Here is a 24,553-nt window from a genome sequence, read left to right as displayed (position 1 = left end):
AAAATGTGTATGTAAATCCAGCACATAATTTATTTTAAATATCATGTTTAACTTTTATACCTATTATGATTATCTTTGATCAATTTCCATAAAATTATTTACCCAACATTTATACAATGTACAATGCTATACAGAAATAAAATACGAAAGCGCCATTTTTTAATACAAATCATATTTAATATATATGTATTTGCATTGAGTAGAACATGTCACAGAAATAATCAAAAATATATAAACATCGCCATTTAGAATCACTAAGAAAGAAACAATTAAAACACAGAGATAATTTTGGCCTCAGGACACTACTACACATCTTCATATACAAATACACTTCATCTTGGGGGGGGGGGGGGGGCCTGTTAGGCGTATCAGGGCAGTGAGGGTTGAGTAGAAACATAGTCGTTCGTGCGCTTACTTCCACTACTGCTTCTGTTGCTCGGGACAGGCCATTTGGTATAGGAACTGTATCATGGTGCGTGTTGGGCGACCCGTCATACGATCCTTCAGCAAATACGGCAAGGTGCCATATTTTGTCAGCATTCCAACGCCTCGAATATCTAAATGCGCCCAGTCCACACAGGGAACAAATTGCTGTGCAAAGAAAATAGAGAGAAGGGGGAAAAGTAAAGGTAAAATAAGCCACCTGATAGAAAACATCATTGCTTACATGCAAAATGGCAGCCGCTAGGCAGGATGAAGCTGGTCCTTTACCAGTATTGCAGACGTCAAAACTAACATTGTCTACAAAAAAAAAACAAAAAACATTGAAAAATTAATCAATCCAAACACACATGAGTGATCGCTCGATTAATGTGTACTCACTTGTTACCAGGTACTTGTAGTAGTTCCAAAGTGGTAAGCGCCACATGCGATCGCCTGTTAGTGAGCCAGCTTTTTGAAATTGCTTCCAAATGTAGTGCGAGTTGGAAAATATGCCTGTTGCACCACCACCCAAAGCTTTCTTAACGCCTATACCCAGCGTAGCAACGTCGACCACAAGTCGAGGTTTGTAGGTGGTCTGAGCATAGATCAATGGATCCGCCATCACGACAACACCCGCCTTATCCGTATCCTATAAACAACAAAGTGTTAAATACGAGAATATTTCAATGGTTTGGATTCAATTTCATGCTTACACTTATTGCCAATGATTTGCCGTTGAGCAACGTGACTACGTCACCTGGTTTGCAAGCCATACCCGAAGGCATATTCTCGCAAAGTGGTATGACAGCAGAAATATTGATAGGTAGCGATAGAGCAGCAGCGGCACGAATGGATGCAACCACAACCGCAGCACCGGCCATGGCGCCACGATACTCATCCATACCCTTGCAAGTGCGCAAGCAGATACCACCGCTAAAAATAATTGATAATCAATTAGTGAACTAAATAATTTTTTCATAATAACACGGTGTTACACTGACCATAAACTTTTTAAGTACAGTACAGGTCGTAGGGCTGGTTTAAAATTTTTGTTACACTCCTCAAATTCTGAACTTATTCTTAAAAAACCATTTTTACAGGACTTGCCCGGTTATTTTTGGCAAAAAACAAAAAAGTAAATGTGGAAAAATAAAAAAAAAATGGTGCAAATTTCAGATTCCAAAAATTATTATAAAATTGTCCTCATAAAACTTATTATTTCTCTCAATAGTACCAATATTGTTCTTTCTTAAGCCTTATCAAAAAAAAAAAAAAAAAGTAATCGAACTAAAAATTGTTTAGTGCGGGAGTCATACGAAAATGGTTTTTTAAGAATAAGTTGAGAATTTGAGGGTGTTAGAAAAATTCTTAAAACAGTTTCGTGAATTACTTATTCTGTAACAACTTGTAATTACCAATTTTCATTTTATTTATTTTTTGTTTAAATTCATGTTTCTAAAGTTTATTTTAGTTTTTTATTTATTTTTTTCGTCAAAAATTTATCTTCGTTTTTGTATTTAATTTTTTATTCAATTATAGAATTTTTTTTTTATTTTATTTTTTTATTTTTAATATTTTTATTCATTAATGCTATTTAATTTATAATACCCTCTGATAATTCTAAATAATTTTGCATCTTACCTATTGAATGTCATACCCTTGCCCAACAACAAGATTGGCTTTTCTTCCGGCGCTGTGCCGCAATAGCTAATCTCTAGCAGCACAGGTGGCTCACATGAACCCTTTGCAATCATTAAAAACGAATTGAGATGTTGTTGTTCGATCCACTCCATTGTACGAATCTCCACAGTGACACCACAAGGGCACAATGCATCCACAGTCGCTTGTGCAAATGCGGTGGGTGTCATTTGATTAGCTGGACCATCACTTAGACGCCGAGCAAGATTTTGTGCTTCAGCTTTGAAGAGACCACGCGTCCAAGCGTCTATGTCGGGTGAGTCGTACAGTTCCAATTTGGGAGTCCCGGTTCGGTCTTTTTTCCTTTTGTTGTCCTGATAACGCCATATCGCTAGAGCACTACCTTCGGCAGCTTGTTCGGGGTACTCCATGGAATCGACGAAGACCTCTGAACAACCTTGCATCTGTAGGCTGCGGGCACCGACACCAGCGGCGACCCGAACATTTTCCTAAATTATCGCGAAGTGGTACGTGATTGCAGAAAATCATTTAAAAAATTAATCGTTTTTCAAATTGGACACATTTTTTGGGCATCGAAACGCAAATCGTAACTATAGCTTTTTAGTTACTCAAAATTAGGATACGGTAGTGCAATTTTGATTACATTACAGATTTTTTTTTATGAATGGAAAGATTTTTCTGTCAAATAATTTTTTCAATGACGGCATATTCGTAAAATTTTAATTGTCATATTTACTAAAGATTTTTTTTAACTTTCTTTGCTGTCAAAGTTTACAGTTTTTTAAATTTAAAGCCTTTTATAATATTTTATAATATTGCGAGTGTATGGATAGTTTCATTACTTACCATGCCTTCGTCCAACATTTCCAACTCATTGAAACCGGCGCCCTCACGTCCAACACCGATCACTGCTATAGACCGAAACTCCTGATCAATATTGTTAAATACTTTCCCCCTGCCCAATTTTCCGGACAGATTCGTTCTAGGATCGCGATCATCCGAAAATTGGGAAATTAGTTTACAGGCTACCAGTTAAATTCTATGAAGATAAAAACTTACTCTTTGATTAATTCCGATACTTTGCCCTGTACACGATCATCGAATTTCTCCCCGCTTGATGTTAGCTTTGGTTCTTTCTCACCCTCCTTCTGATACAGTCCAATCACAAGTCCTTTCTGGAATAAATCACACAAAAAATCAGCATTGCGTAACAACAAGTGTTTTCAAGTGCAATGCGATCTGATGCTTTCGAAATGGCTTTAAACAGTTGACCTTACCGTTACACGCGAATCATCAGCGTAAAACCTCCGATAGACTTGTTGCAATTTTTTCACATTACCAAATCTCCGCAGAGATCCAGTTAGCCAATTTGCCATGCGTATCGAGGACATATTTTGCAAGTAGTTTTATTGATTTAATTTTAATTATTTCCTTTTATGCAAATTTTTATATATAAAACGGTTTTCAGCTTAAAAATTTTCAATAAAAAATAAATTTGAAATTTGGATTTGACTGAATATTTTTCACAGCTTGTTACAGTTCGTTGAGTGAATTGATTGATTTACAAAGTGCAAGTTTGCAGTACAGTTTCAAAGTGATCTTGAATTATTTTAGATAATTTTTTTTTCTATGGTAGATCGGTAACTTGACACAATATTGATTAACTCATCCGTTCAATATTTAACCGAAAGTAAGAATGGAGAGAGTAGTTTTAATGTTTTTTTTCGATTAAGTTGTGTTATAAATATTCATATAGAATAGAAGATAATACGGCTACTTAATCCCTCGCATAGTAAGTAAATTTAAAATAAAAATTCTTGGCCTGGCCTTAAACCCCAGAGTACCAGTCTTTTGTTTATGAAGAGTTGAAAATGTGCATAGCGATATTTTAATAAAGGTCTACTGTATGTATGTATGTATGCATTTAGGCAGTTATTAAAATGTCGCAATTTTTTGTGTTTTTTTTTCCAAAATGCCGCTACGTGGAACTCGTCGAATTTTGCCTATTTTCAAGACCAAACTACCTGAAGCTGTTATTATCTTACCGCTTAGCATACCTCTAATTGAGGCCATGAGAGCAGAAGTGGCCTAACCCGAATTTTTTTTTGTGTGTTTCCCTACTTAAAATAGTCTTAAATGAGATAAATTTTAAAATGACGGTCGCTTACATAACCTATCATCAAAATAAGTAATAATCGACCTCTAATTTAAGATTTGTTACATTTGAAACTATTTTAAGAATTTAAGTACAAGAAAAAAATTGTGGGTTACGCCACTTCTGCTCTCATGGCCTCAATTCTACTTCAGTTATTTGTAACGGACAGAATTACATACATATATGACTCGTAAACTGGCAAAATTGAGGGGTTTTTGTCGTATTTCAAAAATGTTCAATACCTTAATAAATGTCGGAGATTTTGCATTTTTAAAAGCTTTTATTATGTTTCACCTGTGTGTAATCAAATCTTGCACAAATATTTAAACCAACTTCCCGATGAGCTAGAGACTTGAGACTTGAAACTGTATAACGGCTTAAATTTTATTTAAAAAGGATCGTGTATTTAATTGTGCTCCGTTTTTTGCAATATTTTGCTTTTATTTAAACAATTTTCTTACGAATCTACATACATATATGTAAGTATGTATATATATAACACTATTAAATAGAACATTCGCTATAACAACGTGCGTAATAGTAAAATACGCAAGCATTAAATTGCACCTCTACCAATTAAAAAATAAAGCGTTTCATGTTCTATTAGAACCATTTCCTGTAGGTAGCATCCATGAGCTTATCAGTAAATTTGTCTATTGGGCCAATAATTAATGGAATTGAACACAAACCAATAGCGGTGGGCGTTATTTTTCTAAAGGCTTTTCTAACGTCGGCTTTGCGCATGAGATAACCAGTTAACCATGTAATTCTGCAACAAAAAAAAAAAAACAAATTTATTAGATACCTAGATCAGTACATGGGTGTTCTTCCGTAATTTATAAACACCTGTTTATTGTAACGCCAGGAATGAAGACTGAGGCTACCATTTGCCATGTAAATACATCGCCGGTAACGATAGCTATTTGTTTAGCGCTACTTCCACGTTGATGTTCTTTCACCGATTTGTCAATGGCATCAGCGCAGACATAAGCAGTGGCGAGTAAGTAGGACGCACGAACTAAATTGCGATGTATAAGCGGACGGAAGGCTTCGCCGACCTCATTGGAATAACCTGATGAAGCGTAGTTTAAAAATTAATTGTTGTGGTATAAAATGCTATTATTTATTGGTGGATTCTTCCGATATGTTGAGGTGGTGAAATTTGCATCAAATTTCCGCCACCCCTTGCCTCAGAAACGAAAAATGGCACTCAAGATGGCACAACGCCCAAACTCGTTTTTCTCCAAATCAAATTTGTCAAGAAATCTTATTTATTTAGTTCAATAGTTTACAGAAAAAAAATTATTTTCAAAATACATCAAATACTATTATTATAGGTACTAGATAAGGTTCTTGGAAGAATTGGTGGATTGTTAATAGTTTTATGGCTGTTGTGAAATCGTTGCATACCAGAGCGCCATGTTGCAGTCTTTATTGCATCATACAGAGCACCATGAATAAGTAAGGTACGCAAGCATACATACTCACCTAAATATCGTAGTGGACTATCCCTATAAACATCGTATTCCTTGCTCATTTTGATAATAGTTCAGCTTATAATATATATAATTTTCAGCTTAAAGAAAAAAATACCAGCGGGGATTATTATATAATACTAAGACTGAACAATGTGTGAACAAGTTAATAACTTACATGAGCATGCCAATTAAAATCACTTGTTATTGATGCCCTTCCTCCTCCAAAGAGTCCCAAAGTATTCACTTGTTATTTATCTTTCCGTCATTTTTGTTTTTAATTTATCATCAACCTCAATTGTTGGCAAAGCTTGCTTGTTCCCTTTTTCTTTACATGTGAACAAAAACCAAAAATTTACGAAATTGGGGAGCAAAACATAACTGATCAAAAGTGGCCAGATCAGATCGATATCAATTACAGCCATTTGAATGCCCAATATTTGGATTTGTAAAAATAATCGAAACGTAAGTCTAGGTTCTTTGATTATAGTACATTTTTTTTGAAACTGCGTTTTACACAGATTTTGGGAAAATTTCGATACAGTGTACTCTTAATCGGAAAATACCGGGTATGAGGCATGGCGCAACAATGATTTCACCATAGGTATGAGGGGTGTAAGAGTGAACACCCCAGACCGCGGAGGCTTCTATTTTTAAAAGTTATTGACCGAAATCACTTGAGCTATTACACCCACTCTATTGAAACGATCAGCCTGATCATGAGTTTCATTTTCCCCGAACCTTTTCACTTTTCACTTTTGGTATGGACGGGATAAAAATTTCCGGGTGCATTTTTTTCGGGTGAAACAGGGTAAGGCAAAATATTTCTGCGCGCAACTTCTTTCTGTGTAGGCGGTATAAGGCAATATATTTCAAAAGGCTTTCAAATTGCGAAACTTCAGAAAGCAGTTGCATGTGCAGTCACACATCAATCCCGCCAATCGGTTTGGCAATTTTCTTCCTTTCGCCATCTTAAACCAAGAAAAAGCAACCCTGGCGTTAGAAGAATAAAAAGGAAGAAGCGAACAGTATCGCAAAACGAAATCGTCACGAACCAAGTGATGAAAAACAACAATGCAACAAATGTCAAATGCGCAACGAATGGTAGGCGATAAGAAAAAGTACGAAATAGCGAAAATTCAACTGGAGGCATTAATTTAAGGAAAATCTACGTCTTTTTATTATAAAATAACTTTTTCTTGGATTTGTTGTAATACAAAATAAAAGGTAAGGAAATAAAAAGTTAAATTGATATGCGAATCGAATCTCTGTGGCCATACCTAGATACAGGCATCAAAATGATCAACTGCAATGACTGCGAAAAAATTTATGAGAACTCTGTGCGTGGATTAGTCATTCCTTAAATTTGTTTGTTATATCGAGTTTAATGTTGCGAACTATTGACTTTTATTTTTATAAATTTACGTTGATATTTGCTTTAAAAAATAATTCAGATCGCTTATACCACTCGAAAGTAAACAAAAAATGAAAAACTTAACCTACGAAATCGATTTTGCCTGCACCATTTTTTTTTTTGTACATACCGCAGTGATTATAACTTTATAAGTGACATCATTTTATCGGAGATGTCAGCTGGGCAGGACATTTATAGTTGGAAAAACAATAAAGATTCATAGCGTATCTACGTATGTACTTAAATATGTGTTTACCATCACATTTAATGCGTTATTATTTTATGAACAACTTAGTGACGCGACAAGCATGGCCTCGGGCACAACTTTGCAAAAAGCTATCGACTTGGTGACCAAAGCGACGGAGGAAGATCGCAACAAAAATTATGCGGAAGCGTTGCGTCTGTATGAGCATGGTGTTGAATATTTTCTGCATGCTATCAAGTGTAAATACATATATTTTTGATACTTCTTGTAACGTTGGATAAGATATATTTACATTACACATCTTTTTAGACGAAGCACAAGGCGAGAAGGCCAAGGATTCGATAAGAGCCAAGTGTCTACAGTACTTGGACCGTGCTGAAAAACTCAAGGAGTATTTGAAGAAAGGCAAAAAGAAGCCTGTAAAAGAAGGCGAATCCAGTACCAAGTAGGAAACATATTTTTGAAATGAAATTACGAACTCTTTCTAATCCACTTCTAAAATATTTTAGGGATGACAAAGACAAAAAGGACGATAGCGATTCAGATGGTGAAGATCCTGAGAAGAAAAAACTGCAAGCTAAATTAGAAGGAGCTATAGTCATTGAAAAGCCGCATGTGAAGTGGTCCGATGTAGCTGGCCTAGATGCTGCAAAAGAGGCTCTAAAAGAAGCGGTTATCCTGCCAATTAAGTTTCCACATCTTTTTACTGGTAAACGCATACCTTGGAAGGGCATTCTGCTCTTCGGCCCACCTGGTACTGGCAAATCATATCTTGCCAAGGCTGTAGCGACTGAGGCAAACAATTCAACTTTCTTTTCCGTGTCCAGTTCGGATTTGATGTCTAAATGGCTAGGTGAATCTGAGAAGTTGGTCAAGAATCTCTTCGAGTTAGCACGTCAACATAAACCATCTATCATTTTTATTGATGAAATCGATTCTATGTGCTCGGCGCGTTCGGACAACGAGAATGATAGCGTGCGTCGTATCAAAACAGAGTTTTTGGTGCAAATGCAAGGTGTAGGCAACGACACCGATGGTATTCTCGTATTGGGCGCCACCAATATACCATGGGTGTTGGACTCAGCTATACGGCGACGATTCGAAAAACGTATATACATTCCGTTGCCGGAAGCACAGGCACGTCTGGTAATGTTTAAAATACATTTAGGCAATACCACTCATGTGCTAACTGAGGCCGATATTAAAGTGCTGGCATCGAAAACCGATGGGTAAGTATGCATTACTTATGATGCAACTTGGAACTGAATTAAATTTCATTTGCAGCTACTCCGGCGCTGATATTTCAATAGTTGTTCGTGACGCACTCATGGAACCAGTGCGTAAAGTGCAAACCGCCACCCATTTTAAAGTAAGCGTCTTAATTTATTACCAATAGAAATGTCGGCATTTAATTCTATGCTTTTATATTTTATTAGCGAGTAACCGGTCCATCACCAACAAATAAAGAAGAGATAGTTGATGACCTGTTGGTGCCGTGTTCACCAGGCGATGAAGGCGCAACTGAAATGTCTTGGATGGATGTGCCCAGTGATAAATTATTTGAGCCTCCAGTTACTATGGTACAACTTAAAGAGTCTTTTATTTGTTCGTTGCTTGTTGTTTAACATAATAAATATTTTTTATATTTTTAGCGTGACATGCTGAAGTCCTTGTCTCGCACCAAACCCACTGTGAACGATGATGATCTAGTAAAGCTGCGCAAGTTCACTGAAGACTTTGGACAAGAGGGATAAATTGTAGAAAAGCTAAGAATATTTGATTTTATTATTAAAATAAGTGAATACTGTACGCAAATTGATCAATTGTTGCCTATTTGATATAAAGCAAACAAACAAGAAATCGCCGTGAAGGACCGTCGTACAGTGGTTAAAAATTGGCATTTAGTGTTCATAATTCACTGGAGCCTTCATTTCTCGCCCAATTTGTTATTTTTTTTTTAAGTTGAGCTCGATATTTTAATTTTTGTTTGTTTGTATAGAATTTTTTAGTGCAAAGTATATAAAAAGTAGCAATTTTGAAGAAAATCGACTCTCCTGTTCCAGTTAATAAATCTTACGTAATAAAAACTAGTTGAAAGCAAACCGAGGACTCTACACCTCCCAAAAAAAAAAAAAAATTAAAATCTGAAATGTTATAAAAAATGTTCACAAAAATTATTTATTTATTTTTTTTGGGTTTTTATAAACATTTTGGCTATGCGGTTTTATAGATCATTAAGTTTTAGTATAATAAAGTGCAAGCCGCGTTCATTTGTAATAATATAACAAACGCTTCTATTTCTCATTTAGCAATGCACATTTGCTCGAAATGTTAGCTAAATAATATTGATAATCAACGCGATATTATATTAAAATTTATTGATCTATAAAGCTGCATACCCAAAATTTTTCTAGAAACTCAAAATTTTTTATTTTAATTTTGGTGAAAATTTTTGTATAACATTTCATATTTTTACGTTTTTATTATGTAAAATTTATTAACTGGAACAAGAGAGTATATTTTCTTCACAATTGCTTCCTTTTTTGCACTTTCCATTAAAAAAATTTAATACAAACAAACCAAAATTCAAAAATCGGGCTCAACTGGTCTTTTGCAAATAAAAATAAAAATTTAAAATTAACAAATTGAGTGAAAAATGAAGTCTCCAGTGAATTATGAACACTAAATTCCAGTTTTGAACCACTGTGCATTGGCGGCTGAAATTCATTAAACCTCTTTCTGACCAACTCGATATCTAAATTAAGCTATTGGTAAAAAACAGATTTGTAGTAAAATTTAAGTATTTTCTTCTGTCGTAATGTCCACATTGCATTTTTTATTTCATTTCGGCATTATAAATTTATGCGTCGTACTGAAGTGAAAAGCGTTTTCAAAATGGCGCTGTATCAAATGCTGAATATTTTTTTTTGTAATGAGCTCATTGTATGCGAATATGGAGTAGGAAAATCAGGTATTTTTTTATATGGACACTAGCGAGGTAGAATGTGTGTGTTTGCCATAATGGTTGGCTGGCTGACAAAATTGTAACAAAAATGTGTATGTAAAAATATGAAATTCTCACGCTTTGTTTCAAAAATAGTATATAAAAAGATATTCTTATTAAAAACAAATAATCAATAGTAATTCATTGTAATTGTACTTTGTTCTGGCATTGATGTTGTTCCCCTACAAATACGTCAAGCATTCGGTTCAACAGTTTTCTTATTCGCCTTCGCTATTTTCTATTACAAGCAAAGGATGTTGAATTTCGTAAAAAACAATCATTTCCTAAAAAAAAAAAAACAAAATGCTTTCATTTCTACTTTGCATTAGCAAATTTGTGCTTACCCGGCACTTTTCCACATTTAGCGTGCAAATTGCTTGTGTGGTCTCTTTGACGGTGTTCACCTCTTCGCTGCGTACCAGACGTACATGCGGATAATTGTCTTCGCCTGTTTCGATCGCAAGGCAATTGTCGCGCACCAGAAAGGCTATTTGAAATGCGTTCTCAACGGTATTCATAAAATTTTTCGGATCGATAATTAGTTGATAGTAGGGTATGGGTTGGCCGCCATTACTTTTGAACATTCGAACCAATTGTTTATGCACAATATTCAACTTTTTGGCACCCTTGTCCTGGCGCTGCAGTTTATCGACGCGCTCTGGACGTTTTTCTTCCGCCTGTAAAGAGCAACAAATAGGCCATTTTTCACAAAAGCTTAACGGTAGAATGGTGTTCTGTTAACTCAGTATAAATTTCACTACTAAAAATTCAAAATGCAATAAATTTTCTTTTCTCCGCGTGTATGCTGTCAAAGTTTCTGAATGTGCCTAAAGTAACTTATATATTTTGTGGATTATAATATGACCACCACTGTCACCGTACCTTTTGTCGCCGCAGAATTGCGTTAATATCGTTCCGGAACATAATTAACACGCTTTAATACAAAAAAAAATAAAAATATTGCGATTTTCTCACTAATTAAAATTTTTACTAATGCTAACCGCATTCATTGGAAATGTGCTACTAGATTGATTTAAAATTGTTCAAACCTTTATATCAATTTATATTGCCTTGTTAGCCACCTACCTGTTCTGCTTTCTTGCGTTGCTGTCGTTCCTTAACAATGCGTTCTTTTACCTCAACCTTATACGCGCCCAGCATTGTGGATTTCGCGCGTGCCATGCGAGCTATGGAACATGCGATCTCTGTGAAGGGCTTCCAATCATCATCGCCTTGCGTGGCGACAGTTTGGCGCTGAAAATGAAATTTGTATGAGATATTTGAAATGTGATGCAAGTACATATTTAGGACTGTGATCTTACAATGGCATTCTGATAGATTTGTTCGCTGAAAGATCCCATTAGGGAGCTCTGTTGAAAAACTTTGGACATCAGCTCGTGATTCATTTTGAGCAATTGTACATCTCGCATCACCTCACTGGTGTGCTCTGCTCGATCAGTGACGCTCCCCTCGCCATGAATCAGATCGGACCTTTTTACAACGTTAGATAGTTCATTGAGTGTATCTTCGACACTTTGTACTGTTAAGCGAGTTTCTGTGAATAGAAAATGTAATAGGTATGTAAATACATAAATATTTGCCTGCTATATTTTTGTAAGATGTTTGGCCGAATTTTAATTTTATTGAGGATCTTCGGGAATATTTAAAATCAGGTATATCTCTTTTTAGTGTCAAACAGTAGTCAGCTAACATATTTGGACTCCATTTTCCCTGGTACCAAAATGCAAAATATAATGTCAGCACCGGACGTATAGGTGATTGAGTGCCATTGTCTACAAATTTCCCTCTTTTATTTTGGCATCGCGAGATATACCAAAAGGATTATTTACTTACATACATACACTCTGGGGGCATCTTCTTACGATGTGTAGAAACCACAATCGCAAAAAATACCGTTTTAATGTCAATAATAATTTAACGTTAATTTATCAGGAGCACACTTTGGTAAACAAAATACCAGTCAATTTTTAAGGAAAACTGAGGGTGGTTGAAAAAAACAAAGTATGAGGTTTATATACGGTTAGGTAGTAGTATCTAAAAAAACAACTTAGTTTTGTTTAACAAAACCACTGTTTAATAATTATTTGTCGAATCGACTCACATGTATTTAGCACTGATTTTTTTTTTAAGTTTAATCAATCGTCAAAAAATATTCCATACGTTCTTAGTTTAATACTTTCTTAGTAAAATAAAACAAAAGTTATTCGGTTAAATATGTTGTAGTTTAAATAATGGAATTTCAATTAAAAAAAAAATGCATTTTCACGGCATGAAAACTCCAATCAGAAATAGGCTTAACATAGATACCTTGGAGACAATTTTACTTACAAAACAACTATTTAAAAATAAAACTTCTCTTAATTTTGGTGCGTCTTGTAGATAATTATAAAAATGCAAGAAGTATCTGACTAAGGAATAATCCATCCATGCCCGATTATGTCTGTATATATTTGACATATGTGTTTTATGAAAAGTACTTAGAATTGTCAGTTTTATATATAGTATTAGAAAAAACTGCCCTTAAAAATGAGAATGAAGTGACTTAAATAGTAAAAGATATTTTTGGGGAATATCATTGCAAATAGGGGGATATTTTTGAGGAATCTGGGGGAATTTGCCTCAAGAGTGGGCATCGCTGATCTAAATATCGGTATAAGGCACCCGTTTACGAAGAAAATAAAGACATCCACGAAATTTTCAAAATTCAAAACAAATTATTAGGGATTATTACCAGGATTTTAATCCCACAAGTTAGATACAATCCCAAAAGTTTTGGCTTCAAATTTTGGTTATCATATTATTGGAACTTATTCATACAAATTCACAAACTCGCTGAGTTAAACCCAATTTTAAAAATCATTTTTTTCAAATCTTGGTAGCGATTCTTATTATTTTTTTTTAATTTTGAAATTTTCGTGAATGGTTTGCGTCCAAACTAAAGGACTTTAATGTTAATAGATTTAGAGACCCCCCAATATATCGAGCCCTAATCGCCAAAATATCGTAAGCGACACTTTTTTCAAAATTTTCTTTTTGATGCAGAAATGCATCTAGATGCTCTAGGAATATTTCTGCATCAAAAAGAAAATTTTGAAAAAATGTCGCTTACGTCATTTTGGCGGTTAGGGCTCGATATGTATATATGTATATTAGTAAAAGATTGGTGCACTGCATCTGTTCCTCGCAAGTAATTCGAATAAAACTCGCACGTGTGTATGTTTTTACATCTATATATACATATGTACATACATTGTTTATGTACGTAAATATAATGTTTAAAGCAACTTTATCTTCAGTTAATTAAAGGGCGCCAGGAATTTAGTCTACTTGTTTGAAATACTCCTACTCAATATAATAGTTCATATGTACTATATATACATACATATTTATGTGCACGCCCGTTTTGCAAAAGTTTCCTCTTTGTAAATTTTAATCAATAACGCAATTTTGCAATGAGAATCCATGGTTTATCTGCGAAATCAAGAGCTGAGGATACAAAAAAAAAGGTTTTGCGCCTCAAAGTGTTCTACATGGATAACTACATAGATAGATATAAGACTCTAAAATTTTTATCTTTAGAGCGCGCCTAGCGTAGTTGACAACACTACCAATCGCTGGCTTACTCGCGAAATGGCGAGCCACCACTAGATATGTGAAAAATGCACCATTTTGAATTCAGTGGGTTTTTTGCGTTTTTTAATATTACCATTTTGTTTCATTTAGTATCAGGAAATGACTACCGCCCTTATTGATTTTAGTTATTGAAGAAAATTTATAATTTAATATTTTCTTTAAAAGGGATCATAAATAAAAATTTGTCTAAATTTGCTCAATAAAAAAAAAATGGTAGAAATCAGGCAGGTTTTGCAATTCACTTCCGAGTGAATTTCAACAAAACTCGCCTTGAATCCGTATTTTGGGATTTGTGTTTCACTTTCCGAATTTTACAGGCAGGTTCTGGAATCCGAGAGAAAGTGGAAATAAAACGCGTCAAGTAAACACAGAGGGCTGAATATTGGATTCAAGGTGAGTTTGGTTGAAATTCACTTGGGAGTGAATTGCAGAACCTGTCTGAATACTTCCAATTTGTTTGTTATTTTTTGTCGCTATTTAATAAAAATTATACACTACATCAAAACTAGCTTAATTTTTTATAGTATTAAAAAAAGTTTAACACCATATTTTTTTTTTCTTTGCAATTTTGGCGATACTCATAAGCTTGGCTCTTTTTTTTTCTGAAACTTGAGAAATATGGCTTAAAAAATGCAAATAATATTTACAGTTCCGGCAAAAAGATCGAAAACTTCCTCACAAATACTATTAAAGCACTACAAAACGTACCAAAAAAGGAAATAAAAAATAACGCAGCCTTAAACAATTTTTTTTTATTTCACTCCACCAAACTTTTGCAATTTTGGGAATTCCAATAAAAACATCGCAAAAGTTTTCGTTAGCACAAACTACTTTTAAAATAAGAAACATTTACCAAAAATTATTTCTGTTTTTTTTTTTGTACGTAAATAAAACTATTAAGTTTCAAAGTAATAAAAAAAAAATAAAAATTTTCTTACTTTAGCGCCCTATACTGTTAATAAAAAGGATAGTTGGTAAATTCAACTTACAAATCTATTAAAGGTACTATGTTAGCTTTGCAAAAATTTATATTACTTAAATATTCCAAGCACTTTTATTTTATTAAAATTTTGTTTATGGGACTGTGTGACGGTCTCTCTATAAATGTCCGTATGGCTTGTCTGTCTATACAATAGCGGGTCCAATTGCTGTCCATCAGTACGTAGAGATTCCCTCTGACGTGGCCAGGTGGCGACACCGACTTTGCGGAAGTGGGTGCTCACGTCTTAAGAACTGTTTGCTGAGCATGATTGTGTGCTCTTAGTGCGAGCACTTAGGCCTTGCCAACAACCGTTGCATTTTTATGCGCTTCACTGTTTTTAAAAAGCTCGTCATTCCATCTTTTTCGGTATCCGTCGCACTCGAGAACAGGGCCATAGATCTTACGTAAAATAGTTCATATGTACTTAAGTGTCGAAAGCCTTCTCATCCTAGTTCGGTATCGTCCAAGTTTCTTGACCATATAAAAGAACAGGCATAATGACGCTAGGGCTTTTAATGTCTTCCCAGAGAGGTTCTTTGTCCTGCCCTTGTTCAGCGCTAGACCAGCTCTTATTACACTTACCAGCTTCAAATTGAAAAATGAAATTGAAAAGTGAATCGCCTTTTTTTTAAACGCTGATGGGCACCGCCTTGCCCGCGGGCAAAAGTCTCTCTGGCCATCGTTGTTCTAAAACCTTGTTAGGTCTATAAAGGCGCAGAGAGGTCTTGCCTAATCTTAACGGAGCTGAAGGTTATGCTCAATGTTACTCTACAGAGCCGCATTAGTTTTTTTATATTTGGCATGTTTATTATTTACTCGAAAAGGAATTTTGCCCGATAGGTGGCGCAGAAATCGAAATATTTGGAAAATCCATATATATCGTGCGATTTGGTTCATATTTGGAACGTACAAATTTTAATTACATGAAGAGGAATAAATCCATAAAAATTTGCGCGATAGGTGGCCCAGGTCTGGAAATAGTACGGATTGTATTTATGGTCCGATGTGTTTAATATTTAGGAAGAAAAAACTCGAAAAAAATTTAGCCGTTAGGTGGTAATGCATTTCGATTTTTTCTCTTTTATATTTATCACTAACAAAAGCTCATCTTTAAAAACTTTCGTTTTAAATTACTTGTTTTTAAATTATTTTCGGGCCTTTCAGCCTTTTTGTTGGCGCCCATGGCTTACACAGTTTTATATTATATTCGTAATATAAAATCCCATTTCGCAGTGGATTTCCAACATTTTCAGAATTTCAAATCTCTCATTCGCACCATTGGCGGTTAATTAGAGGAAAAAAATGTTTGAGTTGCTAACAGGACGCGGAATAGCTAATTTTCGTTCAAGTGATGCATTCTTTTACCTCTTCAAGAGTTATACTATCTTGGGTTCAAATCCCCCAAAAGATACTGGCCCGCTTTACTACATTTGGTCAATACTTCTCAATGGATCCATAATTTTCATTTTACCAATAGTTTGCGTGGTTGGCTCCATCATCCAATATGCGAGACACGATATAGGAACGATGCGTTTCCTCAACGGCATACAGGCCGGTCTGAATGTACTTGGTATGCCACCAAAAATTATAATCATGGCGCTATCCTTGAATCGATTGCGCAGTATTGAACCTACATTGGCAGCTATGGATGCACGGTACAAGAAGCCAGAAGATGTAGCCCTAATACGTAGATCTGCGCTTATGGGAAACAGAATGATTTCAGCTGTTTTTATAGCGTACATGTGTTACATGTTGTTTTCATTGATGCCTAATGTGATAAAAGGTGGAGTGCCCTTTGGCTTCTGGATACCTTTCTTGGACTGGAATCGTTCCCGAATAGATTTCTTAGCGCAATCCGTGGCTGATGTGTTCTTCTTCTTTTTCTCATTATACTATCAGGCCTTAAACGATACATATGGAGCAGTGTATATCTACGTTATACGGGCGCATTTGCAGCTTTTACGCCGCCGAGTTCAACAATTGGGCACGGACGCTGAGATGAGTAGCGAAGATAAGATGGAAGAGCTCGTAGATTGCATTGTTACGCATCAGCAGATTTTAGAGTGAGTAAATGTTTTACATAGTATATGCACGAGAAAAGCAACTGCATCTGACTTTTTTATATATATTTATTAGGTTGGTAGCGGTAGTGGAACCGGTTATTTCGAAAACAATATTTACGCAATTTTTGATATTTGCTTCAATTTTGTGTGTCACTATGATAAATATATTCATTTTTGCTGATCTAAGCACACAAATCTCCGCGACAGTGTACCTGCTGTGCGTTTTACTGCAGACGTCACCATGTTGCTATTACGCCACACAATTAATGACGGAGAGCGAGAAATTGCCCGACGACATTTTTCATTGCAATTGGGTGGATCAGGATCGATGTTTTCGTAAAGCGATCATTTATTTTATGCATCACTCTCAAAGGTCAATTGAAATAAAAGCCATGAAGTTATTTACTATCAATATGGCTACGAATGTTTCAGTATGTTTTATAAGTTTCGAAAATTATTGTAAGCAAATGTAATGGATGCTATTGTCTTTTTCAGATTGCTAAATTTTCCTTTACACTATACGCTTTCATAAAGCAAATGGGAATTGGCCAAAATGCCAATGATTGATGGTAGATATATAACGGACACAAGAATATCAACACACACAGCAGTGGAAATACACATACATATGTATGTATTATCAATGCGGTTTTGGTAATTTTAAAAACTTCGAAAAGAAAAAAATTTATCTATGAATTGAATAAAATTGCACATGTAGTTTGCCCACAACTTTAGTTGAAAAAATTATATTTTAAATATTCAATAAATTGCAGGACAAAAATAGCAACAAAAGTTTCGTAAAACGATTGCCAATTTTGGCAGTTATCTTGAAAGCTCCTTCTCCGAAAGACTAATTGAAAGATTTGCTAGCGAGGAGGTCTTAGCATCTTTTAGCAACAAGTTTTCTAAAAATTAAATGAAATTTAAAAAAATATATACCGATTTCCTAAACTAACTAACTAAAAACTAAAAATTATAAAAAAATATGAAAAAAGAAAAAATTAAAAAAATTAAAGAGATACATTTCTAAAAGCTAAATAATATTTAAAATAACTTTTTTTTTAATTAAATCAAAATAAATATATTTCCCAAAAATTAAATAAAGTTAAAAAAATTAAGAAATATTTTTTTTTTAAATAATATATTGTAAAAATTAGAAGAAATCGAAAATCTAAAATTAAATGAAATTAAAAAAAAACATCCTTTTCAAAAGAATAAAATCTAAAAATTAAAAGAAAAATCAATTGAGAAGGAAAGAATTTAAGCAATAAAAGGAATAAAATAAAATAAGTTCTTAAATATTAAACTACATAAAAAACCTTTCTTTTTAAAATAACGTAATAAAAGAACTAAAAAAAGTGAATTAGAAAGAGAAAAATTAATGAGGCGTATTCTTGTTTTCGTACGAATCGAAAATCATGAAATTTTTTTATCATTTTCTATACAAAAATTTTAAATTTCAATAATTAAAAAAAATTTTTAAATTTATAATCCTTTTCAAATGAATGAAAACTAAAAAGTAAATGAAAAAAAAAATTAAATGAAAAAGAAAAAAATGTAATAGTAAAAATATGCTGTGGTGGAAAAATAACGAAATTTTTTCAAATTTTGCTTATTTTTCTTTCATTTATTTAATATTTATTATTTTGTTTTATAAAATTATCGGTCATTATCTACCATAACAATATAAATTCATATTTCAAACTTTTTGCAAAAACTATAAAAATTCTGCAAAATTGCATCTAAATTTTGAACTTTTTAATCAGATTTTTAAGAATTTTTTTGAGTATGTAGTTTTATAGCCCATTAAATTTTAGTGAAGTGTAAGTTTTAAGTTGCTAAAAAATCGCGTTGATTTTTGACAATTTTTTTAACGCTTTTTCTTTCATACAAAGTATGTTCGACAATTTTTTTTTGTATGGAAATACATTCGGAACAAAAATGATCAAAAATCAACGCGATTTTTTGGCAACTTAAAACTTGCATTCTTCTAAAATTTAATAGGCTATAACTACACACTGAAAAAAATTCTAAAAAATCTGATTACGAAGTTTATAAAAAATTATAAATATTAAATAAGCAAAAGAAAAAATGGAAAAATTTGGATAAAAGTCGTGTCGCTATTTATTTTTCCACCACTGTAAGTTTCTAAAAATTAAATTCAATTAAAAAACTATATTTTTATTTTTAAAACATAAAAATCAACTTAAAAAAGAAAAACTTAAAGTTTCTAAAAATTAATGGAAACTATTGAATAAAAAATTAAATAGAAAAAGAGAAAAATATTCCTCTGTCCGCTGACATTCAAGTGCTTTCTGTCAAAAGAGCGATGAAAGTTGGCAAGGGCGCTTTTTGTTTGGAAAACCTTTGTACCAGAACTGGGCATTTAATCTTGACCCATTTTAACAATCCCTGGATTTTGGGATTCAAAAATTCCAATCCCGGGATCACGAGATTTTTCGGGATTTTGTCATCATCACAACTTTTCACAACACAGTTTCATTGTCACCACATTTGGTTTTAGGGGATCATAATGCCCCTTAGTAAAAGAGTGCGTAGTTTGATGTTTACATATCTTTATTCTAAAATATCTGTATTACTTGTCAAAAACATTTACTCATATTTGCAGAAATCCTTTTCCAAAAGAGGCAAACAAAGTAAAATGAAGAACAAATCTGCCACACTGTAACAGCTTGTTGTGTTTTCAATTGCTACAGATTTTTCGTTATTACACAGTTCTTGCACAAAATATTTGAACAAGTACAGTTATTCAGGCATGTCCTGAAATTCACTTCCAAGGGCTCAAGTTCACTTTGAATCCAAATTTTGGTGTTCTGTATTTCTCGTGTTTCATGTCAAATGATTTTTTTTTCGATTTCAACATTTTTTCATTCTGTAAATGAATCAGTACAAATATCGGGATCCCGGAGCTGTAATCCCGGGATTTCGGGACATGGAAAAGTCTCCGAAATGTCCCGACGAATCAAGAAGTGCAAAAGTTGCACGAAATAGAGACGAGTCAATTTTGTTTGTGTTACGTATAACTTCCAGATGAGCTTAAATGAAATGCAAAACCACAAGCATTGGAAAAATTTTTTAAGGCCGGACCGTGAAAAGTTGGATTTACTCTTTTTAAGATAGTTTATCATAAAATAACATAAACGAACTGCTGATTTTCGTCATTTTAATTTCATTATATTATAACCATGATATGAGCCGTTTATTTTGAAAGGGGCATAAGTAACTTCGTACCTGTTGTGCTTAAATTGCCGGCTCCTTGTGACCGAGTGCATCTGAAAAACGCTCTATCGCCATAAACTAACGATAAAAACTTCTACATTTGGTTGATAAAGTTGAATGAATATCCCGATGCGTTAAGATACAAGTAACCCGCCATCTAATCACAAGAGGTGTGAGGTGACTTATGCCTAATTTTAGGCTTCATTTTGAATTTAACTCCCACATTTTCCATAAATTTGAACCAGTTTCATGCGTTTAATATGTATTTGTCTGAAATCGGCTATCTCTTTATATGGTGTTTCGCTTTACGGTCAACATTTTCGGAACCTATCAAGGCCATATAACGAGGTATGAGTGTAATAGTATTTTTAAACACTTTTCTAAAAAGAACACCAGCTGAAACACCGTCTTTTGGCATTTGAATAGAATAATAATAATATTAATAATAATAATAATAATAGAATGGCAGAGCTGGGTAAATGCAATTACATTACAATTACATTCCTCAGTAATTGTAATTAGGATTCAATTCCTTTAGTTCACTGCAAAGGAATCGATCACTTTTTCAATTCCTTGAAGTAATTTCAAATGGAATTGTTTTTTTCTTTAATTCCATTACAAGGGATTTCATATTGTAATTGGAATAAATTACGTGCTAGTAATGTAATTTCTTTTATTTCAATTGAAAGGAATTGAAAATGTAAATTTTTTTCCAATTCCTTTGAAAGGAATTGAAAATGTAATTGATTTTTTTTCCAATTCCATTCCTCAAAGTAATTTAATAAGTAATCGAAAAATTTATATAAAAAAAAATTTTTTACTGTTGAATTGCAATAGCTTTGTTAAATTTCCTGCTAGTATTTCATACAAAAAATTATTGCACTTTCACTTATCCCTTGCAAACTTGTTTATTTATATATCGATTTTCATCGGTAGGAGTGTTTTAACCCGCAAAACAAGCAGAGTTTGGCTAGTCTATACTAATATATATTTTGAAAGGCGTTTTTTTCTGTTCGCAAAGCTCGAGAAAGGCCGTACCGATTTTTTTGAAATTTCGGAATCTACTGCAGGCTTTCCAAGGATGGTTATAGCTAAAAAAAGTTTCGATATAGAAAGGGGGCGTGGCAGCTCCCATACAAACCGAATTTTTCAAACTGCATATATTTGTGGTAGAGGACTAGAACTGGGTATGGTGATATCTATATACATATATAAGACCAATTCCATACTCATGGAGAAAAATTTGCATGGTTGGAGAATGGCGTGTGGCACCTCACATATAAACCGAACTTTTCATATTGCATATTTCTGGAAGTGTTCATGGTAGACTGTAAGCCTTTTTAAAACTCTTTAGTTTGACACCCACATGCCAACATTGCATTTACTTTATCAATTTAACTGAGTTACAATTTCCAAATAGGTGGCAGCCCCCTCAAAAATATTTCCAACAGTTATCTTTCTCAAACCTTTTTAATTTGATACCCATATTGTAATATTTTATTTATTTCTTAAAACTCTTTAGTTTGACACCCACATGGCAATATTTAATTTTTTTTAACAATTTGACTGAGTTTAAATTTTCAAATAGGAGGCCACCCTCGTCAAAAATACTTCCGGCAGTTATCTTTCTTAAACCTCTTTAACTTAATACCCATATTGTAATAATTCATTGATTTTAAATTAATTAAATTTTAAAATAGGTGGCAACCCACCAAATTTTTGCGATATCATTGGTTCTGGTATTATACCGAATAATAAAAAAAATATTATTCAAATCGGTTCAGCCGTTCTCGGGTTTGGATGACCGTGACATACGAACACAACATTTTTATATATATATAGATATACATAGAAGATGTCCAATGTGTACTTTCGATTTTAATCTTTGACCACAACAAAAATTCCACATTGTATATTCGTGAATGAACTTTCAGTTTCTCGATTACTTTTACAATTCCTTTGAGTAATTGGAAAAACTAAAGTACTCTTGCAATTCCAGGTAATGGAATTGAAAAAAAAATCAATTACATTTTCAATTCCTTTCAAAGGAATTGGAAAAAAAATTACATTACTAGCACGTAATTTATTCCAATTACAATATGAAATTCCTTGTAATGGAATTAAAGAAAAACCCAATTACATTTGAAATTACTTCAAGGAATTGAAAAAGTAATCGATTCCTTTGCTGTGGACTGAGGGAATTGATTCCTAATTAAAATTCCTTGTAATCTGTAATTGGGAGTAATTTAATTCCTAAAGGAATCATTACGACCCAGCTCTGTAGAATGGCGCTTACACATATGTTAGTGTTTGGCCGAGCTTCTCCTCTGATTTGCGGCGTGCGCCATGATGTTGTCACACAAAGGGGAGGCATACAGTTTTACGTCGACTCCGAACGGCGATTGTATTTCTATGAGAAGCTGTTTTCAAGGCAGAAATACACTAGGAGGTTTGTCATTGCCTGCCGAGGAGACGGCTGTTAAGAAAACCACTTTTTTCTATATTTTTTGCGATGTTGATTTGATTAGGGCTTGAAGCAAGACCTAGCTCAGTGGAAGCGCGCACTGCTTACCACTACACCACAGTGGCCGCCAAAAGAATATGCTTTGAAAATTTGGGCTAGAGACTTGGCGGCGCCTTGCGACGAGCTAGATATTTATAGATAGGTACGAAGCATGTAGATTTATTAATTAAACTACGAATATCGTGGCTGTTAATATTTAAGGCAATAGCGCACGATTCTCTTATAGCCTTACTAAGTTGATATCGCAAATTTGCTGCAAGTCTCATAATACAAAATAAAACAAAATCCTTTTAAGTATGCAGAAATAAGCGCTACCTGCCCTTGTATGTTGTGTAAAAATTTCATAGCTGTACCGATTACCAGTAAGTTAGAAGAAAATAATATTATACATATGTATTCATTATTATTATATGAATATATCGCACGTTTAAAAATACAACGAAGTATTTCAAAATTTCCATTTTTTGGGAAAAAGCAATCAAAGTTTTATCAATTCACACATTTGGTATACAAAAAGACAAATGGTAAAGTTTGGTTATCTGTTAGACTGAACATATTCTCCTTATCAAGCTTATTAATTACATAAGGAAACCTCTAAAAACGTAAATTTTGTGTTACATCTCTATATTATTAAACGTGCGATATGTACATAAATTCAAAACTTTAAAGCTGTTTTTTCGAGTTTTTTTTTTTTTGGATTGTAAGTCTTGCAGGAAATGTACGACATGAGAATCGGATATACCCTGCAGTAACTTCTTGTTCTTATTTGGTTGTGAGCCGGGGCCGAAATTCATGCGCGAGTTGTTCATCCCGAGTGCAGACAGGTCCTTCTTCACTTCGTACTTCCATTTTGTTGTCGACCCATGGGTGCCGAGTCGAATGATCCTTTCACTGGAGCGCCGTATTCCATGTGTACATGGCCAAGCGAACGCAATCGAATTTTTATGCGCTCAACTACATACATACATACATATGAATGTCCATTCCCAAACATCAAACACCAACTATTTTGAACTTAAAACACCAGTGAGTCAAGTGCAAGGACCATTTTTGATCAGACGCTTACGTTACGCCAAAAAATAAAATGAAATTTTATAAAATATGCATATGTACAAGCATACGTAAGTGAGCACAAGATTGTATGAATATGGGTAATATCATAAATTTATAGAAATAAATAAAATAGCGCATTATAAAATTGTTTACATCTGTTCGTATCGCACTTACGAATAGCTCTATTGGTCTCCATCAAGTCCTTTAGGCGCTGCTTGCGATCCAGCGCCTGTGTTGCATTCAATTCATCTGAAGAATTGTTCATTGTTTATATTTTAATGTTGATTTTTTTTTGGACAAAGTATTTATGTGTTTGTAATGAAAACCAACTAAAAACACAAAATTTAAACAAAATCTAATCGGCGCGAACGTAAACAAACTTTTTGGTAAAAAACAATGCTGCCAAGTTTACATACGTTGTCATATGTCAACAAAAGTCAAAGTGCTGTGCGGTCCTGCCATATTTATAATCATGAAAGAGGAGCAGTGTTGACGGTTTTTCCGTTTTCCGGGTAGACAGCAAACAACCGGAAAAAAATCGATTTAGCCGGCAGCCGATTTGTTAGCCGTTTTGCAAGAAAAAAATAGCCGATTTTGCATAGGCCTTACTTTCTTAAAATTCAAATATATAAGTTTAAATTTTTACAGCCGACAGCCGATTTGTTAGCCGTTTTGCAAGAAAAAAATAGCCGATTTTGCATA

General features: G+C 33.9%; 5 protein-coding genes across 5 annotated transcripts; 2 read left to right on the top strand and 3 right to left on the bottom strand.

Annotated features, from left to right (window-relative positions):
- Nucleotides 1-58: 58 nt before the first annotated feature.
- Nucleotides 59-3,495, bottom strand: LOC118753760 (cytosol aminopeptidase-like). The gene is made up of 8 exons (XM_036488639.1): nt 3,360-3,495; nt 3,142-3,257; nt 2,929-3,064; nt 2,065-2,570; nt 1,137-1,356; nt 823-1,072; nt 668-741; nt 59-591 (listed from the first exon to the last, which is right to left on the bottom strand). Exons 1-8 carry the CDS (start codon nt 3,471-3,473, stop codon nt 421-423), a joined length of 1,587 nt encoding a protein of 528 aa, XP_036344532.1. The 5' UTR covers nt 3,474-3,495; the 3' UTR covers nt 59-420.
- A 1,151-nt stretch (nt 3,496-4,646) lies between these two features.
- On the bottom strand, nt 4,647-6,105 carry LOC118753759 (mitochondrial fission process protein 1-like). The gene is made up of 4 exons (XM_036488638.1): nt 5,891-6,105; nt 5,726-5,813; nt 5,084-5,309; nt 4,647-5,006 (listed from the first exon to the last, which is right to left on the bottom strand). Exons 2-4 carry the CDS (start codon nt 5,772-5,774, stop codon nt 4,841-4,843), a joined length of 441 nt encoding a protein of 146 aa, XP_036344531.1. The 5' UTR covers nt 5,775-5,813; nt 5,891-6,105; the 3' UTR covers nt 4,647-4,840.
- Nucleotides 6,106-7,288: 1,183 nt separating this feature from the next.
- On the top strand, nt 7,289-9,191 carry LOC118753763 (vacuolar protein sorting-associated protein 4B-like). The gene is made up of 7 exons (XM_036488642.1): nt 7,289-7,358; nt 7,422-7,570; nt 7,641-7,776; nt 7,841-8,560; nt 8,616-8,700; nt 8,768-8,911; nt 8,984-9,191. Exons 2-7 carry the CDS (start codon nt 7,435-7,437, stop codon nt 9,083-9,085), a joined length of 1,323 nt encoding a protein of 440 aa, XP_036344535.1. The 5' UTR covers nt 7,289-7,358; nt 7,422-7,434; the 3' UTR covers nt 9,086-9,191.
- A 1,202-nt stretch (nt 9,192-10,393) lies between these two features.
- Nucleotides 10,394-24,224, bottom strand: LOC118753762 (EP300-interacting inhibitor of differentiation 3-like). Its single transcript, XM_036488641.1, has 5 exons — nt 24,026-24,224; nt 11,658-11,890; nt 11,422-11,589; nt 10,680-11,012; nt 10,394-10,619 (listed from the first exon to the last, which is right to left on the bottom strand). Exons 1-5 carry the CDS (start codon nt 24,114-24,116, stop codon nt 10,554-10,556), a joined length of 891 nt encoding a protein of 296 aa, XP_036344534.1. The 5' UTR covers nt 24,117-24,224; the 3' UTR covers nt 10,394-10,553.
- On the top strand, nt 15,618-17,982 carry LOC118753761 (odorant receptor 7a-like). Its single transcript, XM_036488640.1, has 3 exons — nt 15,618-17,034; nt 17,108-17,465; nt 17,530-17,982. Exons 1-3 carry the CDS (start codon nt 16,274-16,276, stop codon nt 17,599-17,601), a joined length of 1,191 nt encoding a protein of 396 aa, XP_036344533.1. The 5' UTR covers nt 15,618-16,273; the 3' UTR covers nt 17,602-17,982.
- Nucleotides 24,225-24,553: the final 329 nt, after the last annotated feature.

The sequence above is a fragment of the Rhagoletis pomonella genome, unplaced genomic scaffold (assembly GCF_013731165.1).
Source record: "Rhagoletis pomonella isolate Grant_MI unplaced genomic scaffold, Rhpom_1.0 Rhpom_scaffold_02831, whole genome shotgun sequence".
NCBI classification, from domain to species: domain Eukaryota; kingdom Metazoa; phylum Arthropoda; class Insecta; order Diptera; family Tephritidae; genus Rhagoletis; species Rhagoletis pomonella.
This window is presented reverse-complemented; position numbering and strand designations above follow the sequence as displayed.